The sequence below is a fragment of the Lissotriton vulgaris genome, chromosome 9 (genome assembly GCF_964263255.1).
Source record: "Lissotriton vulgaris chromosome 9, aLisVul1.2, whole genome shotgun sequence".
NCBI classification, from domain to species: Eukaryota; Metazoa; Chordata; class Amphibia; order Caudata; family Salamandridae; genus Lissotriton; species Lissotriton vulgaris.
This window is the reverse complement of record NC_141697.1, coordinates 937,210,798-937,231,965: the sequence shown is the minus strand read 5'-3', so window position 1 is coordinate 937,231,965 and position 21,168 is coordinate 937,210,798. Positions and strand designations below refer to the sequence as shown.

At 44.2% G+C, this 21,168-nt stretch overlaps 1 protein-coding gene across 3 annotated transcripts in view; it reads left to right on the top strand.

Moving 5' to 3' along the window:
- Positions 1-21,168, top strand: part of LOC147692563 (acylamino-acid-releasing enzyme-like) — a 526,970-nt gene that overhangs the window by 241,029 nt on the left and 264,773 nt on the right. For all 3 annotated transcript variants that reach the window (XM_086938783.1, XM_086938782.1, XM_086938784.1), the window contains exons 10-11: positions 14,889-14,929; positions 15,044-15,165. In XM_086938783.1, the coding sequence (XP_086794909.1) occupies positions 14,889-14,929; positions 15,044-15,165 (163 nt within the window). The remainder of the gene's footprint in view (positions 1-14,888; positions 14,930-15,043; positions 15,166-21,168) is intronic.

Sequence of the window (21,168 nt, the reverse complement as noted above, 5' to 3'; positions counted from 1 at the left end):
TCAGGTGCAGTGAGCAATATTCCTTTATTATTCCCTCGAGGAAGCGGCACACCACAGCATGACGTTTCGGCCTACACAGAGGCCTTGATCACATATATATCTCACTCGTTCCGCTTCCAAAACGCTTTCTGGAGTCTCGCCAGCCGGCAAGGAGACACGGACCAATTAGGTGCTGAAGTTCTTTATTCGCAGAGAATAGTCAAAGACGTATCGGCTCAACGGAGCCTTGTTCACATGACAATGTTGTCTTGAAAGGACAGCCCTTTTAAAGTGCAAGTGTTGAATAAAATTAACATCACCTGTGCATTTTTAGTATGGACATAGAAAACATACTACGTTCACTTAGTAGTTAACCTAAAGCAACCAAATTATATTCACTTCATTCTAATATCAGTAAAATACCCTGATAAATACACTTGATAATATAATATCGCAAAATGTAAAATTACGTGGTTCGCTAGAAAAAGAAATCACAGTAAAATACTTGTTTTTATCTAATATATCTTGTTCCAGGTATTTACATTTTATACAAAGCTTTAAAATGGTAATATTTATCTGCCATTTCAAAGTATTGCATGAATTAATAAATTGTCTGGACATATGGTCGACAGTAAAAAATAAAGTGCAAATGCATAATTAAGGATGTGCAAATGTTGCTTTCAGTGCTTAGTCATGTGCAAATATCACAAAATGTGCAAATATGGCAAATTGGGCATACTGTCCACCATCGATATGTGCAAAATACGCTATTATCTCTAATTCTAGACCTAAGTCCACATTCATGGCTGATATTACTTTCATAACCAGTAAGTGAAGAATAAAATATACACCTGGTATCGTCAGATAAAAACCTGTCAAATTTATATCAAATATAAAACCTGTCAATTCTCTATCATTTGTGCATTTCAACAACCCACATAATTCACAGTCTCAAAATAATCAAAATACATTGTTTCTAGTCCATGTTTTGTGATACCACACAAAAAAATCCCTAAAACAAAAAATCACAGAGGACTGATTGGATATCAGGGTCCACACAGTCCCTATCTGTATAAAGTGCTCAAGTGGTGAATTTAAAATCAATGTCATATCAATATAAGTAGCAGCTTAAATCAGTTACTGTTCTTGGATATTTGTCAGGTCGCAGCCTCCCCATGGTGCACATATGTAGTCATCCAGCCGGGTGACTCCTATATGTGCTATCCACAGGGAGGAGACCTCTGACATAAAAAGTCTTTTATTTATGAGATGTTAAGGCAAGCATGTGTATAAATCTTCTGTAATATTCAGGCCTGCAGGGGTCTTTGTGTTAAGTAAGAGGATGTATTTAGTTTCGAGCCTTCTAAGTTTTGCGTCCCTGTCCCCTCCTCTTCTACTGTTCATGACTGCGTCAATCACCCAATATTTCAGGCTGATATTGTTGCTCTGATGACACTCCCTAAAGTGGCGTGCCACATGATAGGTTTTGTCACCATTCGTAATTGCACGCAGATGTTGGAGGATGCGTTTGTGGACAGCATGTTTGGTGCTGCCCACATATCTGAGCTGGCAGGGGCACTGTAAAATGTAGACTGCAAATTCCGTTTTGCAGGTAAGGACCTGTGTGATCTGATGTTGAATATCTGAAAAACCATCCTTGTAAGTTTTGGTGTTTACTCCGTGGAGGCAGGCCTTACAGGTTTTGCATTTGTAAAAGCCTTTGTTTTCCTGCCACCATGAAGATTTTACAAAGGGTTCGGGGTTTGTTACCACTATATGATCACGTAAGGATGGAGCTTTGCTAAAGGTGAGGGATACTCTTTTGGGGATATCTTTACCAATGATATTATCCTTCATCACCAACGGCCAGTGTCTATCAATGATCCTGCGCACTTGCCGATGTTGTTTGTTGTATCCTGTTATTATTCGGAAACAACTAGCTCCCTTCTTCCCAACATTCTGTGTATCACTAGTAGATATTGTCTGTCGATCAGATTTCTTCTCCAGGAGTTCTTCCCTAGAAAGTACCATAGATTTCTGTTTGGCCCTTTTTATTAATTGGCTCGAATATCCTCGCTCAAGAAAGCGCAACTCGCTTTCTCCCTGGTCCTTCTCTAAATCTACAGAGTTGCTACGGACTCGTCGTAGTCGTAGCATTTCCCCATAGGGGATGCTGGAAACCAAATGTGCCGGATGTGCACTTGCAGCATGAAGAATGCTATTGCCAGCAGTCGCCTTGCGGAAAATTCTGGATTCTAGGTGTCCATTATTGATATACAGTTCAGTGTCAAGGAATGTTACCTTCTCCTGACTAAGGGTAGCTGTAAACTTTAAATTTAATTTGTTTTCATTGATGTCATGGATGAACTTAAGTGCATCATCCTGACTACCCCTCCAAATAACCAACAAGTCGTCGATAAAACGAAACCATGCCACCAAGTTGTTGCGAATGTTGTGTTGGTATTCAAAGCCAAGGACCAGCTCCTCCCAAGCCCCTATGTGTAAACATGCGAAGCTTGGGGAGAAGCTGGCCCCCATTGCTACTCCCTGTAGTTGGCGGTATAATTACTGGTTGAACAGGAAAACATTATTGACCAAACAAAATTGTAACATTTCTAGAAGCATTGCATTGTGTTCATTACATTCAGGGCCCCTTCTAGATAGATAATGTTGAACTGCATTCATGCCATCACTGTGAGCTATACTTGTGTAAAGTGATGACACATCAAGGGCGATTAGCCAATCCCCAGTAACCCATTCAATATCCTTGATTTTCAGTAAAAAGTCCCCTGTGTCTTGAACATATGATCCAAGTTGTTGCACATACCCCTGTAAAAAATAATCTATATACACAGAAGTATGTTCCAGGAGACTGCCTCTGGCAGAGATGATAGGTCTTCCCGGTGGGTGCAAGGGGTCCTTATGTACTTTAGGTATAAAGTACAATATTGGTGTGATGGGGTTGTCATTTCTGAGGTATTTAAATTCAGCTTCTGTGATTAATTTAGAAGATCTCCACTTTGACAGTTTACGATGGTATTCCTCTTTGATGGTCATCAATACGCGAGTATGAATGCGTTCATAACAAGTTCGGTCATTCAACTGAATGTATGCTTCCTTATCATAGTCAGTTTTGGTCATTAGGACTACATTCCCACCTTTATCACTGTTCCTCACCACTAGATCCTTCTCCTTTCTCAATCTGTTGGTGAGTGCTGTATATTGCTGGGACTGGCTGTCAAATTGTCTTTTATTTTTGCCCATACACATTTGAATTTCTTTTAAATCTGCAACCACATTCTCATGAAATATATCAAGGTTGTCACGTGGTAGGATGGGGTAAAAGGTTGAGGGTGGCCTAAACCGGGAGTCCCGAAAACGTCCTTTCAACGATCTCTTAGTAATGTAAAAGATACTGGGACACCTTCCTTCTGCAAACAGCGATTTATTGCGGCAACAAGCAACGAGTTTCGGCGGTTAAGCCTTGAACGTGATCAAAAGGCAGAAGGAAGGTGTCCCAGTATCTTTTACATTACCAAGAGATCGTTGAAAGGACGTTTTCGGGACTCCCGGTTCCCGGCTCGGACCGCCCGACGACAGCCTCCTAATTTTACCGGAGATCGTGGGGAGAAATATAATATATATATATCTATATCCAAAATGAGTTTTCAGATCCACGATTACACCAAAAGCATCCAGGCACTCACGAACAGGTTTTGTTAAAAAGCTTATTTATTAAGCATCCTCATCAACGCGTTTCGGGAGTCACGCTCCCTTGCTCATTATATATATATAATTTTTTTTTTTACCAATGTGCCAGAGCTACGAGAGGTCACACAACAGCCTTCTGCCATCTGGCTTCACAATGCAGACTGCTTTTCAGTTCCGATTAATATTTCCATTGCCAACGCGTTTCATATATATATATATATTTTCTATTATTCGCTCAAAATCTTAATGTATGTCTGGTAGCACAATTTCCTAACGTTCACCAACTTTCTAATGTACAACGCTCTGCAGAATCCTATTTTGGTCCTCGGTTTGCTATGTATTATTTTTTATTTTATTATTTTCTCTCTCTCTATTTCTTTACAAACTGGGAAATTTGTTTTTGTTGACTGTAGTCTACATCATCTTTTAATATTCTTCTACTGTAAAGCGCTCTGATACCCTCGTCGGTCACGTTCACGCTATATAAAACTCTATAAATAAATAAATTGCATTGCATTCCATTTAAAGTAGAATTGAGAAATCCTGTGCCACAAGGAGTAGGACGCCAATAATAAGTACAACTGAAGCTTTTCTTAGGGCATCACCTAAGCATTCTGTTGGCATGGCATTGATATTTGCTCAGCACCATGCTGGCAGAAATGGTTAACCTGTTTAGAGACATATGACTTATGATAGAGAACTGCAAGGTGTGTGTTTTCAATGCCTACATTAAAATGCAACTATTGCTTGTGTTGCACCCTTCCAATTCTCGTGACCTAAATAGAAACTATTTCTGACTTTAGAGCGCTTCAACATTTTAATGAAGCTCTCTGTAGTCTGACTGCTTACTACCTGTATACCAAGCACTAGCCCTCTAAAATCTCATTCCTTTGGTAACTAACTTTTAGTTTTCCAGAGAGACAAATGCTCCTATTGTTAGCTTGAGTGGGTCTTGCATGTAGTCTTCCCTTAGTTTAGATACATTTTATTCCATGAAAATGGTTTAACGGCTGCAACATTAAAGTCCTAAGACTTTAATATTTTTATGTTTTAGACAAGGATAGCTTTTGCTACCTGGTAGTGAAACAATACATTTCTGCTGTTGCATAACCGCATAGTATTGTGGGTTGTCTCAGTTATACTGTGGCATGTGACTGTTGGTTTTGCGGCATACTGGGGCCGGGTTGAGGCATGTAGTATTCTATGTTTTCGTGGATTTACAGCTGGGAGATTTTAGGTGTATATGCAGGCATGACGATGCGTGTGGTTCTCTTATAAATTATCTGATGTATGTTTTTGGTTTTTTTGCATTATGTGACTTGGGGTGGTTGGGTGTGTGGTGATGAAGGTATGTTGTGAGCGAGTTGGGGAGACTGCAACAGCAGCTTGTTGGATATTTGAGAGACTGTCCATTCTGTTTGTGGGTCATGAGTTCATGGTTTGCCCAATGCCTAACTATAAGTTCGGTGCTGCATTTTGTACCAGTGTACTAGGATAGGCCTGTGATGATGGTAAGTGATCTTGTGTTGTGTTATGTTAGCTGTATTGTGGCTTGATTGAGTCAGGCTGCACAGCAGTAGGATTATGCATTGCCGTGAGTGTGGCATATGGAGTTGTATACTCTTTTTAACAACTTTATTTACATGTTTCTTACCCGGGGCAAAGCAAGGGTGACATTTGATAAGTGATGTTACATTGGGTAAACCTGATCAAATGTACTCAACTGCACACATGATTACATTCCAGTTGCATAGCAGCTAGGTACCACCGAGCAGGTTTTATCACCAATGACACTGGCTCTTCTTACAAAGTAATTACAGAGAATATTTAATTTCCGCTTTTGGAAGGGGCTGCAGGCCTGGATCCACATCAGTTTCCAGCCCATCCCCCAGTCAGCATGTGTTTCTTGCCCTCCTTGAATGTTGACATTGCCATTTCAAAAGCACTTCATTTGATAAATTGCCTTCATTTTCTCAGTTTGGCAAAATATTCCACAGTTTGATTGCTTCTTCTCTTCTCTAGTCGTCACAGCATGTCGCTTGCCATTCAGCTGAAGCAACAGCCAGGAAAGGTATCCCCATCAATAATGGATCTTTATAAAAAAAATATATAGTTACTATCTTGAGGACCTTCCTCCTTGCAAATGTGGTTGGTGAAGTGTCCTGGAATACCATAAGCAGGCAAATCCTGTATGTGATAGGTTCAGCTTTCCGGGCAGCCCTTGGGAGCTTGTCTTTGATCTTAAAAAAGTGGACTCTTATCTGAACATCTGAGATGTACTTGTTTCTCATTTTTTATGTTCATAGTAGCCTGTGAGTGCGATATAGTTCTATGTTAGAGTTGCCATTCCACTGCAAAAGTCTATGGAAGAGACCTTTAACATAGTGGTCTAGATCTGTGACTGCTGGATTTCCTCCGGATTCCCTCTAAAAAACAAGTTGTTTCTCCTGGACTTGTTCTCCCCATTGTTTAGTAGGTTCAGAAAGTTTTGATGTCACCTCTCAAGTTCCTCCACTCTTATCTCCAGTTCTTTGCTCCTTCTGCTGTTTTAAGTCAGTCAGCCCTTAGTTTATCTTTTTGTATTTAATGGGCTAGTTCTGAAGCGGTCCAGGGAAGGCATGGCTTGGCAGTTCGGTCTTGATTGTTCCCATGAGGCACAGGGTCAGACTGATTTGCATATGGCCATGTATGAATTGGGGTCGCAGAGTGGGCTAAAGAACGGTGATGGATTAAACCCAAATCTGTTGACTTGGTGTGAGTGTTTGATTGGTTCAGATGCTCCGTCCATCACCACCCCCTTTTGTACCGCTTTGTTCGCCATAAGTTGGCAGGGTATGCTCAGACGTGAGTCCCTTGCTCACTTTGCCACTGGATTCAAGCAAGCCTGGCTGGAGACGGCTGTAATGCCAGAAACCGGTCCTAGGAATTTTGTTCCCGGTCTAGGGAAGGCATGGCTTGGCAGTTCGGGCTGGACTCTTCCCATGAGGCACAGGGTCAGACTGATTTGCATATGCCCATGTCTGAACTGGGGTGGCAGAGTGGGCTAAAGAACGATGATGGATTAAACCCAGATCTGTTGACTGGGTGTGAGTGTTTGATTGGTTCAGATGCTCCGTCCATCACCACCCCCTTTTGTATTACACAAGCTCCTGGCATAGGGATTCTCTCTATAACCTAAACTATTTAACCAGAAGTCAGATATCTACCTTTGTGGAGGGGTGTAGAAATTGTACTCCATCTGTAGGACAGTTGTGTGTTTCATTGGGGGCACATCCAAAAGCCCAGTGAGTTGGTTTGAGATTTGGACAAGATGAGCACCTCTTTAATATTGTTTCTGGCTGCTGACCTGCACCTGAAGGGAACTTCCAGCCTGGTCTATCTGAACGTGTGTGTGTGCATCCCGGCGCTTCTAACAGAATGTCATAAATGTCATTCAACCTTCCACCTAACTCCAGATAAGCAACTGATACCAATTGTATTTGACCGCTTTGGTATGTTTTTGTATTTCTTTAATTGGGTAAAAATTGAATGAAAATTGTCTTTTTTTGTATCCTTGTTCCTAGGAAATACTTGTATGTCAGTAACATAATTTCAATATTGCCTGTTGGGTTGCCTCTCTCTAATCTGCTTTAAGGATGGTAGACTTGGTAATATGATATCTTGAGTCAGTATAGGTTTTTAGCCAATAGCGCTTCTTATGCTGGAACTTGGGAGTGGCTGGTTACAATACCAGACTTGGTGACTGTGTCTCACATGACTCAGGGCTGCTTACCCAGTAGTCACATGGCAGGCAGGAAGACTTAGGTCAAACTCATTTGCCCCAGTATTGGAACTTTCATAGATCCCATGCTTTTGTATCATTCCCCCTCGTCAGAATGGGAGTCTCGGAAACAAAATAACATAGCAGTAGGTACAAAAGAGAAAGAAAAAGGCCTAGGCCTTATTCCCTTTTGTAGCATATCCGCCTCTTTTTGTAAAAGAGACCAAACTTAGGCATCAGTCAATCAGAAGAGCCTCACCCCATAGAACCTTCCTGACGGAGCCTCAGATTTTCTTCCGCACGTTGTGCTTAGGGAGTCTCCTTTGAGCTCTGCTCAAACTCTTCTCTTCAGAAGTTTTCTTCAGGATTTCTCTTCAGGATTGTTAGCTGTTCCTTCCAGGATGTCTGAAAGGGAAAAGAAGAAGGCCCTTTTTAAGCCATGTTCCACCTGTGGCAAGAAAATACTTTTTGTGGAGGATAAGCATAAAGATTGCATCTACTGCCTCTATCCTGACCATAAGGCTGCAGACTGCAAGATCTGCCGCACCTTTTCCACCAAGACCCTCTGGGATCGTGAGGGTAGGCTTCTGACCTGGCTCCAGAAGTTGAAGTCCAGAAAGGACACAGTCTCCAGTAATAGTGAGGACTCTTCATCTGCGTCATCTTCTAGAAGGTCAGTCAAAAGGGGTAGGGTTTCCCCTTCTCCTTCTGTGGAGCGTTCTTCTAAGGCCTCAAAAAAGACCCCCAGAGAGTCTGAGAGCAAAGGTCCAGGCGAATCTCCTCACCATGGTGAAAAGGAGAGGGTAGGACCTTCTACGCCTTCTGTGGGGATGAAGACTGATCAAGCCTTCAAAAAGCCCTCTTCTCAGTCTTCTGGAAAATGTGACAGAAGTGCCAAGTCGTCGACGATGAAGGCGTCGTTGACGAAAGCTTCGTCGAAGGAATTGAAGCCTGCTCTTAAAATGGGACAATCTACGTCGACGGGATCGTCGACGAAGGACTCGTTGACGATAGTGATGCCAACGTCAACGAAGGCGCCGACGACGGAGCGACGTAGACGGGGATGTCAACGACAACAGCACCGTCGACAAGGATGTCGACGACGGCAGTGACGACGAAGGGTTCGTCGATGGTGGTGACGACGACGGTGTCGTCGTCGAGGGCTTCGACGACAACAACATTGACGACGACGACAGCAGGAGCGTCAACAGTCTTGTCGTCGATGACATCGACGACGCCCATCTCGTCGTCGAGCGTTCTTTCGTCGACTACGTTTATTCCGTCGACGACGCCAGCAATATTGACAACTCCATTGTCGACGGGATCGTCGACGATTTTGTCGTCGGAAAAGAGGATTACCATCTCTATGACCAGGATCACACCAGACATGACATCTCCTAGGAGAGTTACCCCCTTTTTTCAGCTCTGCTTTTAGAGGAGGATGACGATGAGTCGGAGGATGACGAACAGGACTCGTATGGCTATGCGAATAGTCCTTCCCAGCTTCCGGTCAAATGTCAGGAGACAGATTCTGACGGAGAGTACAGCCAGGAATGTGGTTATCACGATCATCATTCTTCTCAGCCACAACAGTACTCGAAACAGGACATGGCATCTGTTCCATCATCATTATTGCAGGACCTTCAAAATATGCTGCAGGACTATAAATCAAGATGTTCACAACCTGCTGCTGCTGTTCCGACTGTGCAGGACTTGCCTACCCCTGCGGCTCCACCAATGGCTGCTCCTGAAATGCCATCTCCGGTATAATCTCGGTCACAGTCAACGGTTCCACGAGAGCCTTTGTTTCCATTGAACACCCCTGATGATTAATCGGAGGACGATGAAAATTTGGATGAAAGGCCTGGTCAAGGGGTGGAATGGGATGAGTATGTCATTCCAGACCCAGCCTCTCCGTGTCCAGATACGGTGGACTCCCCGCCAGCGGATATAGGGGGATTTCACAAGCAAATGGAGAGAGCGGCTGGCAGATTCAAACTATCTATGCCTTCTGCTTCCACTGAGTGTTTTTTGAAAGATTTTAAAGAACCTTATAGGAAGATAACAAGATCCATCCCTATTGTTCAACATCTGTGGGATAAAGGCCTTAAGGCAATGAAAAATCCAGCGACGGTGGTCCCTGTACTACCGCGCCTCGACAAAAAATACAAAGCGCCGGAGAATGGTCTGGCGTCTTTGACGGGGCACCCGAGACCGGACTCTGTAATCTCACAAGCGGCACAAAGGAAGTCTCGCAACCCCTCGGCTCCTTTGACGACTCCTCCGGATAAAGAGGGCAGGAGGCTGGACCACGCCGGAAAAAGATTTTCTTCATTGGCGAGTCTGTTGGTGAGAGCAGCAAATCCCTTGGCGATATTGGGCAGGTACGATCGCCAACTTTGGTGTGATATTTCGCCACACTTGGATCAACTTCCCCCGCAGTCCACGACAGAGGCAAAAAAGATCTTGCAAGAAGGGGAAGCAACGTCAATGGAAGTCATAGTCTGTGCCATGGATATTGCCACAACAGCTTTTCGTTCCTTGGCTGAAGCTGCAGTTCTTCGTCGCCAGGGGTGGCTTAAGGCAACCTGGTTCAGGCCCGAAATCCAAAATAAGATCTTAGATTTGCCCTTTGATGGAGAAGCACTATTTAGTAAGCTGATTGATGACACCCTCCATGATATTAAGAAAGGTACTGAGACTGCTAAGTCTCTGGGTACGCTTCAGTACCGTAAAGCTCCTTTTAGGGGTTCCAAGGGCAAGAGCACTTCCTACAGAGGCTCTTATCAACAGCAGAGGTACTCATCATATGGCTCAGGTTCACAACAGTACCGTCAACCGTACCAGCAAAGGCAAGGTCAGTCTTCAAATCACTCAAGGCCTAACCACAGAGGAAAGCAGGCTCGCCAAGGACGTGATGCGTCCAAGAGACAATAGCGGCCTCCTGGCTCTTCCTACTGTACCCACCTCTGCAAAATCATCAGTAGGAGGCAGGGTTTCACAATACCTTGGAAATTGGTCCAAGATAACATCAGACCAATGGGTTCTCAACATCATTCGAAAGGGCCATACTCTGAAATTCATGCAAATCCCACCATCCAAGCCCCCTGCTGCCATTCCATCAAAACATCTGCGTCTTCTGCGGCTCGAGGTTCATCAGATGCTCCTGAAATGAGCGATAGAGCCGGTTCCCTCCGCCCAAAGAGGAGAAGGATTCTATTCCAGGTTCTTCCTGGTAAGGAAGACACTAGAGAAATGGCGCCCAATTTTAGATCTCAGGGAGCTCAACACCTATCTCTTCTCCCTATCCTTCCGGATGGTCTCTCCTCAAGACATTCTACGACTTGTCAATTCAGGGGATTTCATGGCCATGCTCGATCTCGAAGATGCGTACTTTCACGTTCCAATTCACCTGGCACACAGAAGGTTTCTACAATTCACAGTAGCCAAGAGCCACTTTCAATTCAGGGTTTTACCGTTTGGACTTCGCTCAGCTCTGAGAATTTTCACGAAGGTGCTGACACCAGTAGCTGCGTTTCTACGGAAGCATCATTTGCAGGTCTTCCCTTACCTGGACGATTGGTTGCTGAAGGCTCCGTCCAGGGAGGCTGCGAGGGAAGTGGTCAACGCGTGCACAAACCTCTTCCAGAATTTGGGTCTCACTCTGTACAGAGAAAAATCATCTCTGGTTCAATCCAGGACAGCACGCTTCCTGGGAGCCATCTTGGACTCAAATCTCAAGAAAGCTTTCCCAACCTTGGAGAGACAAGAAAAACTGCAAACCATGGCGCTAGACTTACAAAGAAGGTGTCTTTCGGTACGCCGTTACAAATCCCTTCTGGGGGTAATCTCCTCATGCATTCCTCTGATTCCACACTGCAGATTGAGGGTGCGTCCTCTTCAAGAGCAACTGGACATCCAGTGGAGAGAGGTTCACGGGTCGTTCAACAACAAGGTTACCATCACCTCGGCAATGAAAAAAGCTGCTGTGTGGTCGACAAAGCAGGAGAACTTGTCCCAAGGTCTATCCCTCGTAAGCGATCCATCTCCTCAGGTTGTGACTACGGATGCTTCATTGGACGGTTGGGGAGCAGTACTGCAGGACCTGCATGCCAGTGGGCATTGGTCTCCTCAGACTTGTCTGCTCCACATCAATCTCTTGGAGCTCAGGGCAATCAAACTGGCTCTTCAGGCTTTTCTCCCTCGTCTAAGAGGTTAAAAAGTTCTCATCCGGACGGACAACACCACGGCCATGCATTACGTGAACAAAGAAGGGGGAACCAGGTCTCTCCGGTTGTCTCAGGAAGCTCAAGAAATCTGGGAATGGGCAATCCATCATGAGATTTCGCTACAGGCGGAGCACCTGCCAGGATTTTTAAATGAAAATGCTGACAGACTAAGCAGGTCATCCTCAGTCAGACACGAGGGGAACTGAACCAGCAAGTTCTGGACGAGGTCTTCCGACAGTGGGGCAAGCCTGCGATAGATCTATTTGCCACACCGACCAACAAGAAATGCCGGTCTTATGCAAGCAGGCTTCACCACCAAGAGTCATTGGGAAATGCACTTTCGATAGCCTGGTCAGGGACATTTGTCTACGCCTTTCTGCCCATTCCACTGAGGCTTATCAGGAAGATCAAGGTGGAACCATGCAACCTGCTTGGGCGAGACAGTTCTGGTTCATGGAACTTCACCTGTTGTCGCTAGTTCCTCCACTTCCCTTGCGGACGATTCCAGATCTCCTCACGATGTCCGAAGGGCAAGTTTGGCATCTGGATCTGGCATTGTTGCACCTGACAGCATGGCTCCTGGGCAGCAAGAGTTTATGAACCCTCCCATCTCAAATGAAAAAAAGGAAGTTCTCTCCCAGGCTAGAGCCCCTTCCACTAACAAGACTTACCGTCTCAAATGGAATAGATTTTGCATTTGGTGCAAGACAACCTCATCAAGTGCTACCTTATCTTTTGTCCCTGGCTAAGTCTGGGCTGGCCCATTCATCCATAAAAGTTCATTTGGCAGCGATTTCTAGATAGACATTCAGCGTCTGGACCTTCTCTTTGGTCTTCCAGGATAATAAAATAGTTTCTTAAAGGTTTATTTCGTGTCTACTCCCCGGTGAGGCCTCCGGCTCCTACGTGGCAATTGAACTTGGTCCTTACACAGCTCATGAAGTGCCCCTTTGAACCAATACATCGGTCAGATATGAAATTCCTTTCATGGAAGTTGGCTCTCCTTCTTGCCCTCACATCAGCAAGACGAGTTGGGGAATTGCAGGGGCTCACAATCCAAGAACCTTTTCTTCAATTCAAAAGAAACACTGTGATTTTACAGACTAATCCAAAGTTCATACCCAAGGTGCCCTCGGACTTCCACTTGAATGAACCTGTTATTCTAAAAGATTTCTTTCCGCACCCTACTTCACCAGCGGAGAGGCCGCTACATTCTCTGGAGGTACAAAGGTGCTTAAAATTTTACTTGGATCGCACCAAAGGATTCCGTAAATCCTCCCAATTATTTATTGCTTTTGGTGGTCCTCAGAAGGGCCTCCCTCCTTTCCAAACAAGGGATTGCAAGATGGATTACAAGTGCCATTCTACATTGCTATAATTCAGCTGGAAAGCCGCTGACCAGCAGGGTTAGAGCACATTCCACAAGATCGGTGGCTTCTTCAACAGCATTCTTTGCGGGAGTGCACATCAAGGACATTTGCAGAGCTGCGACTTGGATCAGCGTACACACCTTTACAAAGCATTACTGCTTGGATTCCTTGCAACAGGAATTGCGGCTGTAGGCCAAGCGGTCCTGAGGAACCTCTTCCACTAATTGGTGAGCTTTCTTTTCTATCCCACCTTCCTTTTATTCTGCACATTTTGGTTGTCATGTGATAATGGCTATTGCAATGTTTATTTATGTCACAAAATGTGCTTATGGCTGACTGCTTGCTACTCTGATAGAAAAGCATGGGAATCTATGAAAGTTCCAATACTGAGGCAAGAAAACAAGTTACTTACCTGTAACTGTGGTCCCTCAGTATTGGTAACACTCATAGATTCCCATGCACCCACCCACCTCCCAGAGGAAAGCTCAGTCTTCAGCAGATATGGTGATTGTTACACAAAGGCTACGAAAATCTGAGGCTCTGAGGTTCCTTCAGGAGGGTTCTATGGGGTGAGGCTCTTCTGATTGGCTGATGCCTAAGTTTGGTCTCTTTTACAAAAAGAGGCGGATATGCTACAAAAGAGAATGAGGCCTAGGCCTTTTTCTTTCTCTTTTGTACCTACTGCTATGTTATTTTGTTACTGAGACTCCCATTCCGACGACCGGGAATGATACAAAAGCATGGGAATTTATGAAAGTTACCAATACTGGGGAACCACAGTTCCAGGTAAGTAACTTTTTTTTCTTACATGTAATCATCCTACCTGAAGACTAACAGGACTGTGGATTGGGTAGTTGAAAATTAGGCTCACCTGTAAAAGGCCAATTGGGCAGGAGTAGGATCCGTCACATGTCAGTATTCTATTTCAAAGGCCAGAAGAGGTTGGAAAGAGTAAGTCATTACGCCATTATAAAAAATTGCAATAATTGCAACAACTTTATAACTTTATCAGTGCCAGAAAATGAAAATATCACACGTAAGGTCATTGTTTTTTTACACACTGTGAATGTTTGGCCCCTTTGGGGACATGCATTGTAAATGTTGACCACCCTCCCTTTTTGTGCCTTCACTGATCTAAAATAATCCCTCTTTTTCAAATGTAGAAGGGCACAGCTCACATTGTTCCATCATGCTCCCACTGATGGCATGTCCTTTCTCTTGTGACTCTTTGCCTGTTGCATGAAGACGTGATGGTTCCTGGCCTGCAATTGCACTAAGCTGTTACAGCCCTATGTTAGCCGGAAGAGCATCTTTCAGTAACTCCTTTATTCTGCTAAAACATGCAGACAGGCGACTGCTGAGGGTGTTTATAAGAGCATTACATGGGCCATTTGGGTATCTGTGCAAAAGGACAGTCGGTTCATGAGACAAGTTAGATCACATCAAAAACAGTGATGTGCCTCTTAGAAATTTGAATTTATGGAGTGCATGTACTACATTACATACATAAATGATCTAAATGTACATGAATAGAGTAAAGAAAATTAGCCATTTGGATAATAGGAGCTTTGGAAGGAATCTACATGCATTAAAATGGTGGGATGGGCATAGCTGAGTAGTTCATGCCAATCTTGGCAGGAGAACAGTAGCATTTATATTGCTTTGGCATGGCTAGTCCAAAGTGAGAGGTGTGTTGTCCTGGTTGCTAGTTTCTTAAAGATTGGAATGTGCTGCTGCTCTGGTTTCAAACATGTCGATCCAACCTGAAGTTCCTCTGATTATGTGATGATGCACAATTTCAGAAGGAAATAAAACTTTTATTTGTTCTTGTGTTTTCAGATCAGCTCTGTTTTATGTGGATCTAACTGGAGGAAAATGTGGTAAGTGCATTTTATTCCACTTTACTTTGTGACCTAGCTCCTCCTCTCAACAGATTTATATTTACATGTGGTTATCCTTCTCTCCAACCCTCATCCTGTACCTTTTCTTTGCAGAACTCCTCTCAGATGATTCAAAGGCCGTCTTTTCCCCACGACTGAGCCCTGACCAGTGCCGCATTGTTTACCTCGAGTCTGGTGTGTTTGGGCCCCACTTGCAGTGTTTCAAGCTGCTCATGGTGAGAATGGACATAGTTGGAGCTTTTAAAGAGTTTCCCTAACTAAAAGGCTAAAATATGTATCTTTTTCTTTTTTTATTGAGCTCTTTGTAAGCACAAAATGCTGGTGGTTTCAAGTTCAGAGGAACGGGGGACCATTTAGATAGTACATGCAAGATATAAATTGCAAGGGGATTTAGCTGCTTGTTTGGCATAGACAGAGGATGCATGTCAATTTGTTCTGGCCATAGAACATAATGTAGACTGGACTCTGAGTGTAGTCAAAGAAGATTTGTGTACAAACGTAAAATGGTGGACTTGGTAAGCAGCAACGTGTATTCACAGGGTTTGTCTAGGATCTAGTTTTGTGAACGCATACCCCTTCTTAATTTTGACTTTAATGTTAGTATTTATTTATTTATTTATTTATTTATAGCATTTGTAAAGCGCTCTGCAACCCTACGGGCATCCTGGCGCTGAGTACATATAGCTAAAAACTCAGTGTGGACAGGAGAGGACAGTGGAATGGTGCTGATCGAAATAGATTTTGTTTTGTATTTTGGTGGGTTTTTTGGGGATTTTTTGGGAAAGAGCCATGTCTTCACCATTTTACGAAAGGTCATAAGTTTGTTTGTTTTTCTGATGTCGATGGGGAGGCTATTCCATAGGTGGGCTGCGGCTATATGGAAGGCTCGCCCCCCACAGGTGGCTGTCTTGATCCTGGGAATGCTAATGAGGTTTGAAGATGCGGATCGAAGGGACCGGGTGGGCTCATACCACTTGAATTTGTTCTGGAGTGGTCGGGCCTAGCCCGTGAGCTGCCCTGAAAACAATACATAGGGATTTGAAACAGATCCTCTGATGTATAGGCAGCCAGTGAAGGTCGGCCAGGGCAAGAGTGGTAGAGGATCTTCGCTCACGAGAGAGAGCCAGTTTGGCTGCTGCCGCCTGGACACTTTGAAGTCTGGAAATAAGATAGGCGGGGGATTCCAGCAGCAGGGCATTGCAGTAGTCCAGGCGGCTGAGGATGGTACTCCTGACTATGTCGGCTCTGGTCTGTGGGGGCAGGAGAGGTAGCAGCTTTCGAAGTCCTCTCAATAGAGCAAAGCAGCAGCTAACCTGCTTGTTGACATTTGTTTCTAGGTTCAATTTGTTGTTGACTGTGACTCCAAGATTTTTTACTGAGTTCACTGGGGTAGGCGAGTCCCCCAACAGCTGAGGCCAAAAGTCTAGAAGTAAATTTTTGGGGATTTTTCCTACTGTACAGTGCAGTATTTCAGTTTTCTCACTGTTGAATTGTAGTGAATTCTGGTTAAGCCAGAGTGACATTTCCAGCATACAGGTGTGGAAAGTTTCCAGTGAGTTTGCATGGGCTCCATCAAGCGAGATTATCAGCTGCGTGTCATCTGCGTAATTTGTCACGCTGATGCCATGGCTTTTGATAATCCGCATCAGGGGTTGCATATAAATATTAAAAAGTATGGGGCTAATAGCAGACCCCTGTGGTACCCCATGCAGGACTTTGATGAACTCTGATTGGTATGGAGGAATAGCTACTGCCTGCCATCTGTCCGCCAGATAGGAGCAAAACCAGTCGAGCGCAACACCTCCGACTCCGATGTTCTTTAATCTTTCTATCATGATGCCGTGGTTCACCGTATCGTAAGTGGCGGACAGGTCAAGCAGAATCAGGATTGCTGATTCTCCCCTGTCCGCCCTCATTCGTAGGTCATCCATGACTGTCAGCAGAGCTGACTCCGTTCCATGAGCTGGTCTGAACCCGAACTGCTCCTCTTCAAGAATGTTGTTGGTTTCTAGGAAGAGGGCTAGGGATCTACTGACCCATCTCTCTATGATCTTTATTGGATATGGTAAAAGGGATATCGGTCGGTAGCTCTTTTTGCAGTTTGGGTCCAGATTTGGGTTTTTTAGTAGCGGGGTGACAACCGCCAATTTCCAGTTTTTTGGTACGGAGCCTGTGCGAAGAGACTGATTACAGAGAAGATGCAACACTGGAAGAATGTCATCTTCGAATTTCTTGGCTATTCTATGAGGAAGAGGATCTAGAGGGGAGCCTGAAGACGTATCAAGAGCTGTTTTTAGAAATTCTTGTTCTGAAGGGGCCACAAGGTTTTTCATAGTGGCATTTGAGGGGGGGTTTCTAATATTTTCCACCTTCCCCTCTTTGTTCACTTGATTGCTGTTGTTCTGCATTGTGGAGATAGGTTTGCTATTCATTTCCTCTACGATTTTGCTGATATTTAATTGACTTGTCTCCATTTGCAAATCGGTGTTGTGCATTTCATTAGTTATGTGTTAAATGGTAAGTAACACAATCGACGTGACTCTGTTGCATCCATTGTGGGTAAATACGTTCATTACAGGTAACCTAGCAATAATTGGTTACAAAACTAAAAACTTGTGGTGTCCTGTTGAGTCTTATACTTCCCTTGCACAAGTTAAAAGTTAACTTCAATGTGGATTCTTTGATATCAAACGTTGTTATGAAGTTGTTAGGCATCTTGAGACCGGGCTGTGGCAGTTGCTCTTGTTTTGACTTGCCTGGAAAGTGGTATCTTCACTTCTACCTTATTATATAACTTAACTAACAGTCTGATCATGGTATGACAAAACCATTAGCAAGCCTATTGTTTGAAAGCTAATACATATATTACAACAAAGAAACATTGTACATGTACTTTGGTTAAGTCATACAATGAACTTCAGAGCTCTACTCTTGTTAAATGTGCTCCTTTAATGGCACATGTCAAAATATCTTACGAGGCAGATCCCTAGGTGGCCACACTGGTGTCACACCTGAAGAATACGCTTGGAAATTTCTGGATAATAGGTGGTCATCGATGAGTTGTTGACAGGGCAAACTGCAAGCTGGATCTGAACTTGGGGTTAGACAGCGGGTTGCCTAATAGCGGGGCCTGGTGCAGTTGTTGAAGGCTTGAAAGCTTCAAGCAGGGCAAAATCCGGCATACGTGCTGGATGTCGATCGGTTTCTGCTCTTTATCGCTCTTGGTGAAGCCCTCTACTTTCAGACTTAGAAACTTTTCTGGAAGTTCAATCTCCTTCAGCGGGATGAACCAGCTTATTGGATCCAACCGATTATTTAATGTCGACTGCTTTAGCTTGACAGTGGTCCTAGTCTCCCGTCAGTTCTTCAGAGAAACAAATTGGGAAGAAATGTGAATGTCCTAGCTTTGGCACTTTGGCAGGAGGAGTACACTGTCACCCCAGCCAAGCTTTCCAATACCTCAGGAACAGCACTACGGGGATCAGGACTCACTACAACAGAAGCCACCAGCAAGGTCCACGGCAGGTCCAGGTAATCTCGTCAGCTGGGCTCTTCAGGAAATTGGGCTTCTTGCAGCTATTATGTCACTGTAGCTCAACAGGAGGTCAGCAACTGGCCTTTGAAGTCCACTTCTATGTCCTGGGTACATGTGGGAAAACTTGGGGTCCTCATCAGAGGTCACTAAAGCAGGCGCAGTCCTTTTTCTGTATTCTCCAAGTCTAGCAGTGTCCTGAAGAAGGTGCCCGGTGGTGGTGGTATGTGTATTTTTAAAGCACACTATCACCCATGAGGGTATCCTGGCCCTTAGCAGATGTGTGTCAGCAGCTCTACCTGTATTGTAGGTTGGTTAATTGAGAAGCCAGGTCTTCTGCTTCTTGTGGAATTCAAGAAGAGAGGAAGAGGCTTTGATGTGGAGAAGGAGGCTGTCCTTCGCTTTAGGAGCGATGTAAGAGAATGCTTGCCCCCGATCTTGTTCTGTATATGCGTGGGAAGGTGGTGAGTGCGAGTCTTGCCGAGCAGAGGTGTCTGAATGGTTGGTGAAAGGATATGTGACAGTTCAAGTAGGTGGGACCCGAGTTGTGAATTGCCTTGAATGTGTGTGTGAAAGGTTTGAAATTAGCGTGTTTGTGGATTGGGAGCCAGTGTATTTCGCTGAGGTGTGGTGCAATGTGATTTCTTTGTGGGAGGATGAGAATGAGTCTGGTTGCAGACATCTGGATGGCTTGTAGTCTTCTAGTAAGTTGCTTACTGATCCTGGCATAGGTGTTTTTATAGTCCAACTTGCTGGCGACGAGGGCATGAGTGAATCTTCCTCAGCATCTTCAAAGTGTGGAAACATTATGCTGTGATGGCGTTAACTTGTGCAGTCATGTCCTGTTTGCTTGGTGAAGTGTTCTTTCAAACGATTACTACTTTTGTCTTGTCTGTGTTGATCTTGAGACAGTTATGCAGGCTGTGAACTTGTTTGTGGCGTTAGGGGTCTTGTCTGAGAGTGAGAGTGTGAGTTGCATGTCATCTGTGAAGGAGAGGATGTTGGTGTTTTGTGCGCAGATGACATTGCCCAGAGGGATCATTTATGCCACTTTTATGCCTGGCATTAGCCAATAGATGGGAGTGACAATAGCCCCTCACTGACAAATATGGGAAAATATTTCCAGGGTAACCCTACCCACGCGTACATCAGTTCCTCTGTGCCCTACTGCAGATAATCCCCCAGTGCCCCTCTATATCTAAATCCAAGATGTCAGAACCTGTCGTGGCTTGAGTAATTGCCCACCTTAGGGTTGTGGCCAGGAAAATAATCAAAACCTCTATTGTGGGCACTCAAAACCAGTTCTAGGGGCAGCTCCTCTCCCACTGGATTGATACCCGTTTGGCTACAAGGACAACAGAAAAGGCAATCCCAGGTGTGAGCTGAATCTGCCTGTGACAGAGAAAGCCCATTTGAAGATAATTAAATTCCTGGGCCTGCCAAAGCGGTGCTCCAGTCAGAGAAAAAGGACACCTCCACCTACCCAAGCCTTTTATCTCTGCTTTGGGAGCATATCCCCAATAAAATATAACAAAAAGCGGGGATGCCGGCAAGAAGGGGCGTTTTCCTACATTCCCTAAAAAATGCAAGTGAAGTCTCAGTGTTTTTGTAAATTGGCAGCAACAGGTTGCCTGGGTGGCCCCTCACTGTGGCCCAGTATCCTAATTTTAAGAAACATTCAAGCCCTAACCCTTTAAATGGAATTTAGTGTCTCAGCTAGGAAATACTGTGTCTCATATTTAAATCCTTTAATATGGGGCAAACAGCACACTGCTCCTAAAAAAACACTTCATCCATATGTTATTCTGTAGACTAAGATCAAGTTTTGCCTGTGACGTCTATTGGATCTTTCCACTTTAACATCTGTTGAATCTTGCCAAGCAAGATGCTGGATTCACAATGCTATGCCTCTATGCAACAACTAAGGATTCCTAATTGAGGTCAGCTAGTACACTACTAAGTATAGCCAGTGACCATTACTGATTTTGATTTTCCTAAATGGTAACTAAAGTTGGTCCCGCCTGCAAGTCAAACTCAAATTGTATACCCACAAGTATTACATCTATCAGCATCTTCTAGTCTGCAAATATTAGAGCTAGAACTGTTTTACTTCCCGTCCTATGTTGGAGAATAAAGCCCCATCCATTCCTTTGTCAGCACTGAAATAGATATTGAAGAGAGGGTGGATGGAAAGGATGTAACCCTATGCAGCCCTATCTCAGTCCTGCAGCAGTCCAAATGGAACGAGAAAGCTATTTGTTACCGTGGTGCTTGATCTTGGATGAGTCCCTTTTATACAGTTCATTCATGCACTGGTAGCCCTACTCCATTTTCCACAAGTTATATAGGTGCCTTGTACAGCATTCCATGAGTACAAGACATAACATGGAGGTCTATTTTGCCTGCTTCAGTTTTCCACAGCTGTATACCTTTGCTGAGAAATGGAGGCACCATGGAAATGACTGCTAATACCATCCGGTGGTCTGCTTTGATGGAAAATCGTTTCTCATTCAGAAGTTATACCTGACAAGCATGCATTTCTTGTTGTTAGAATTACAGGCCTTGAGCAACATGCTTATATGCTCAGTCTACTAGCCTAAATGCAAGCACAGAGTCCTAAACCAGTGATGAATATTTTATCACAACTAACACTGCTGGGAATTGGCAATATATCCACAGAAAACAC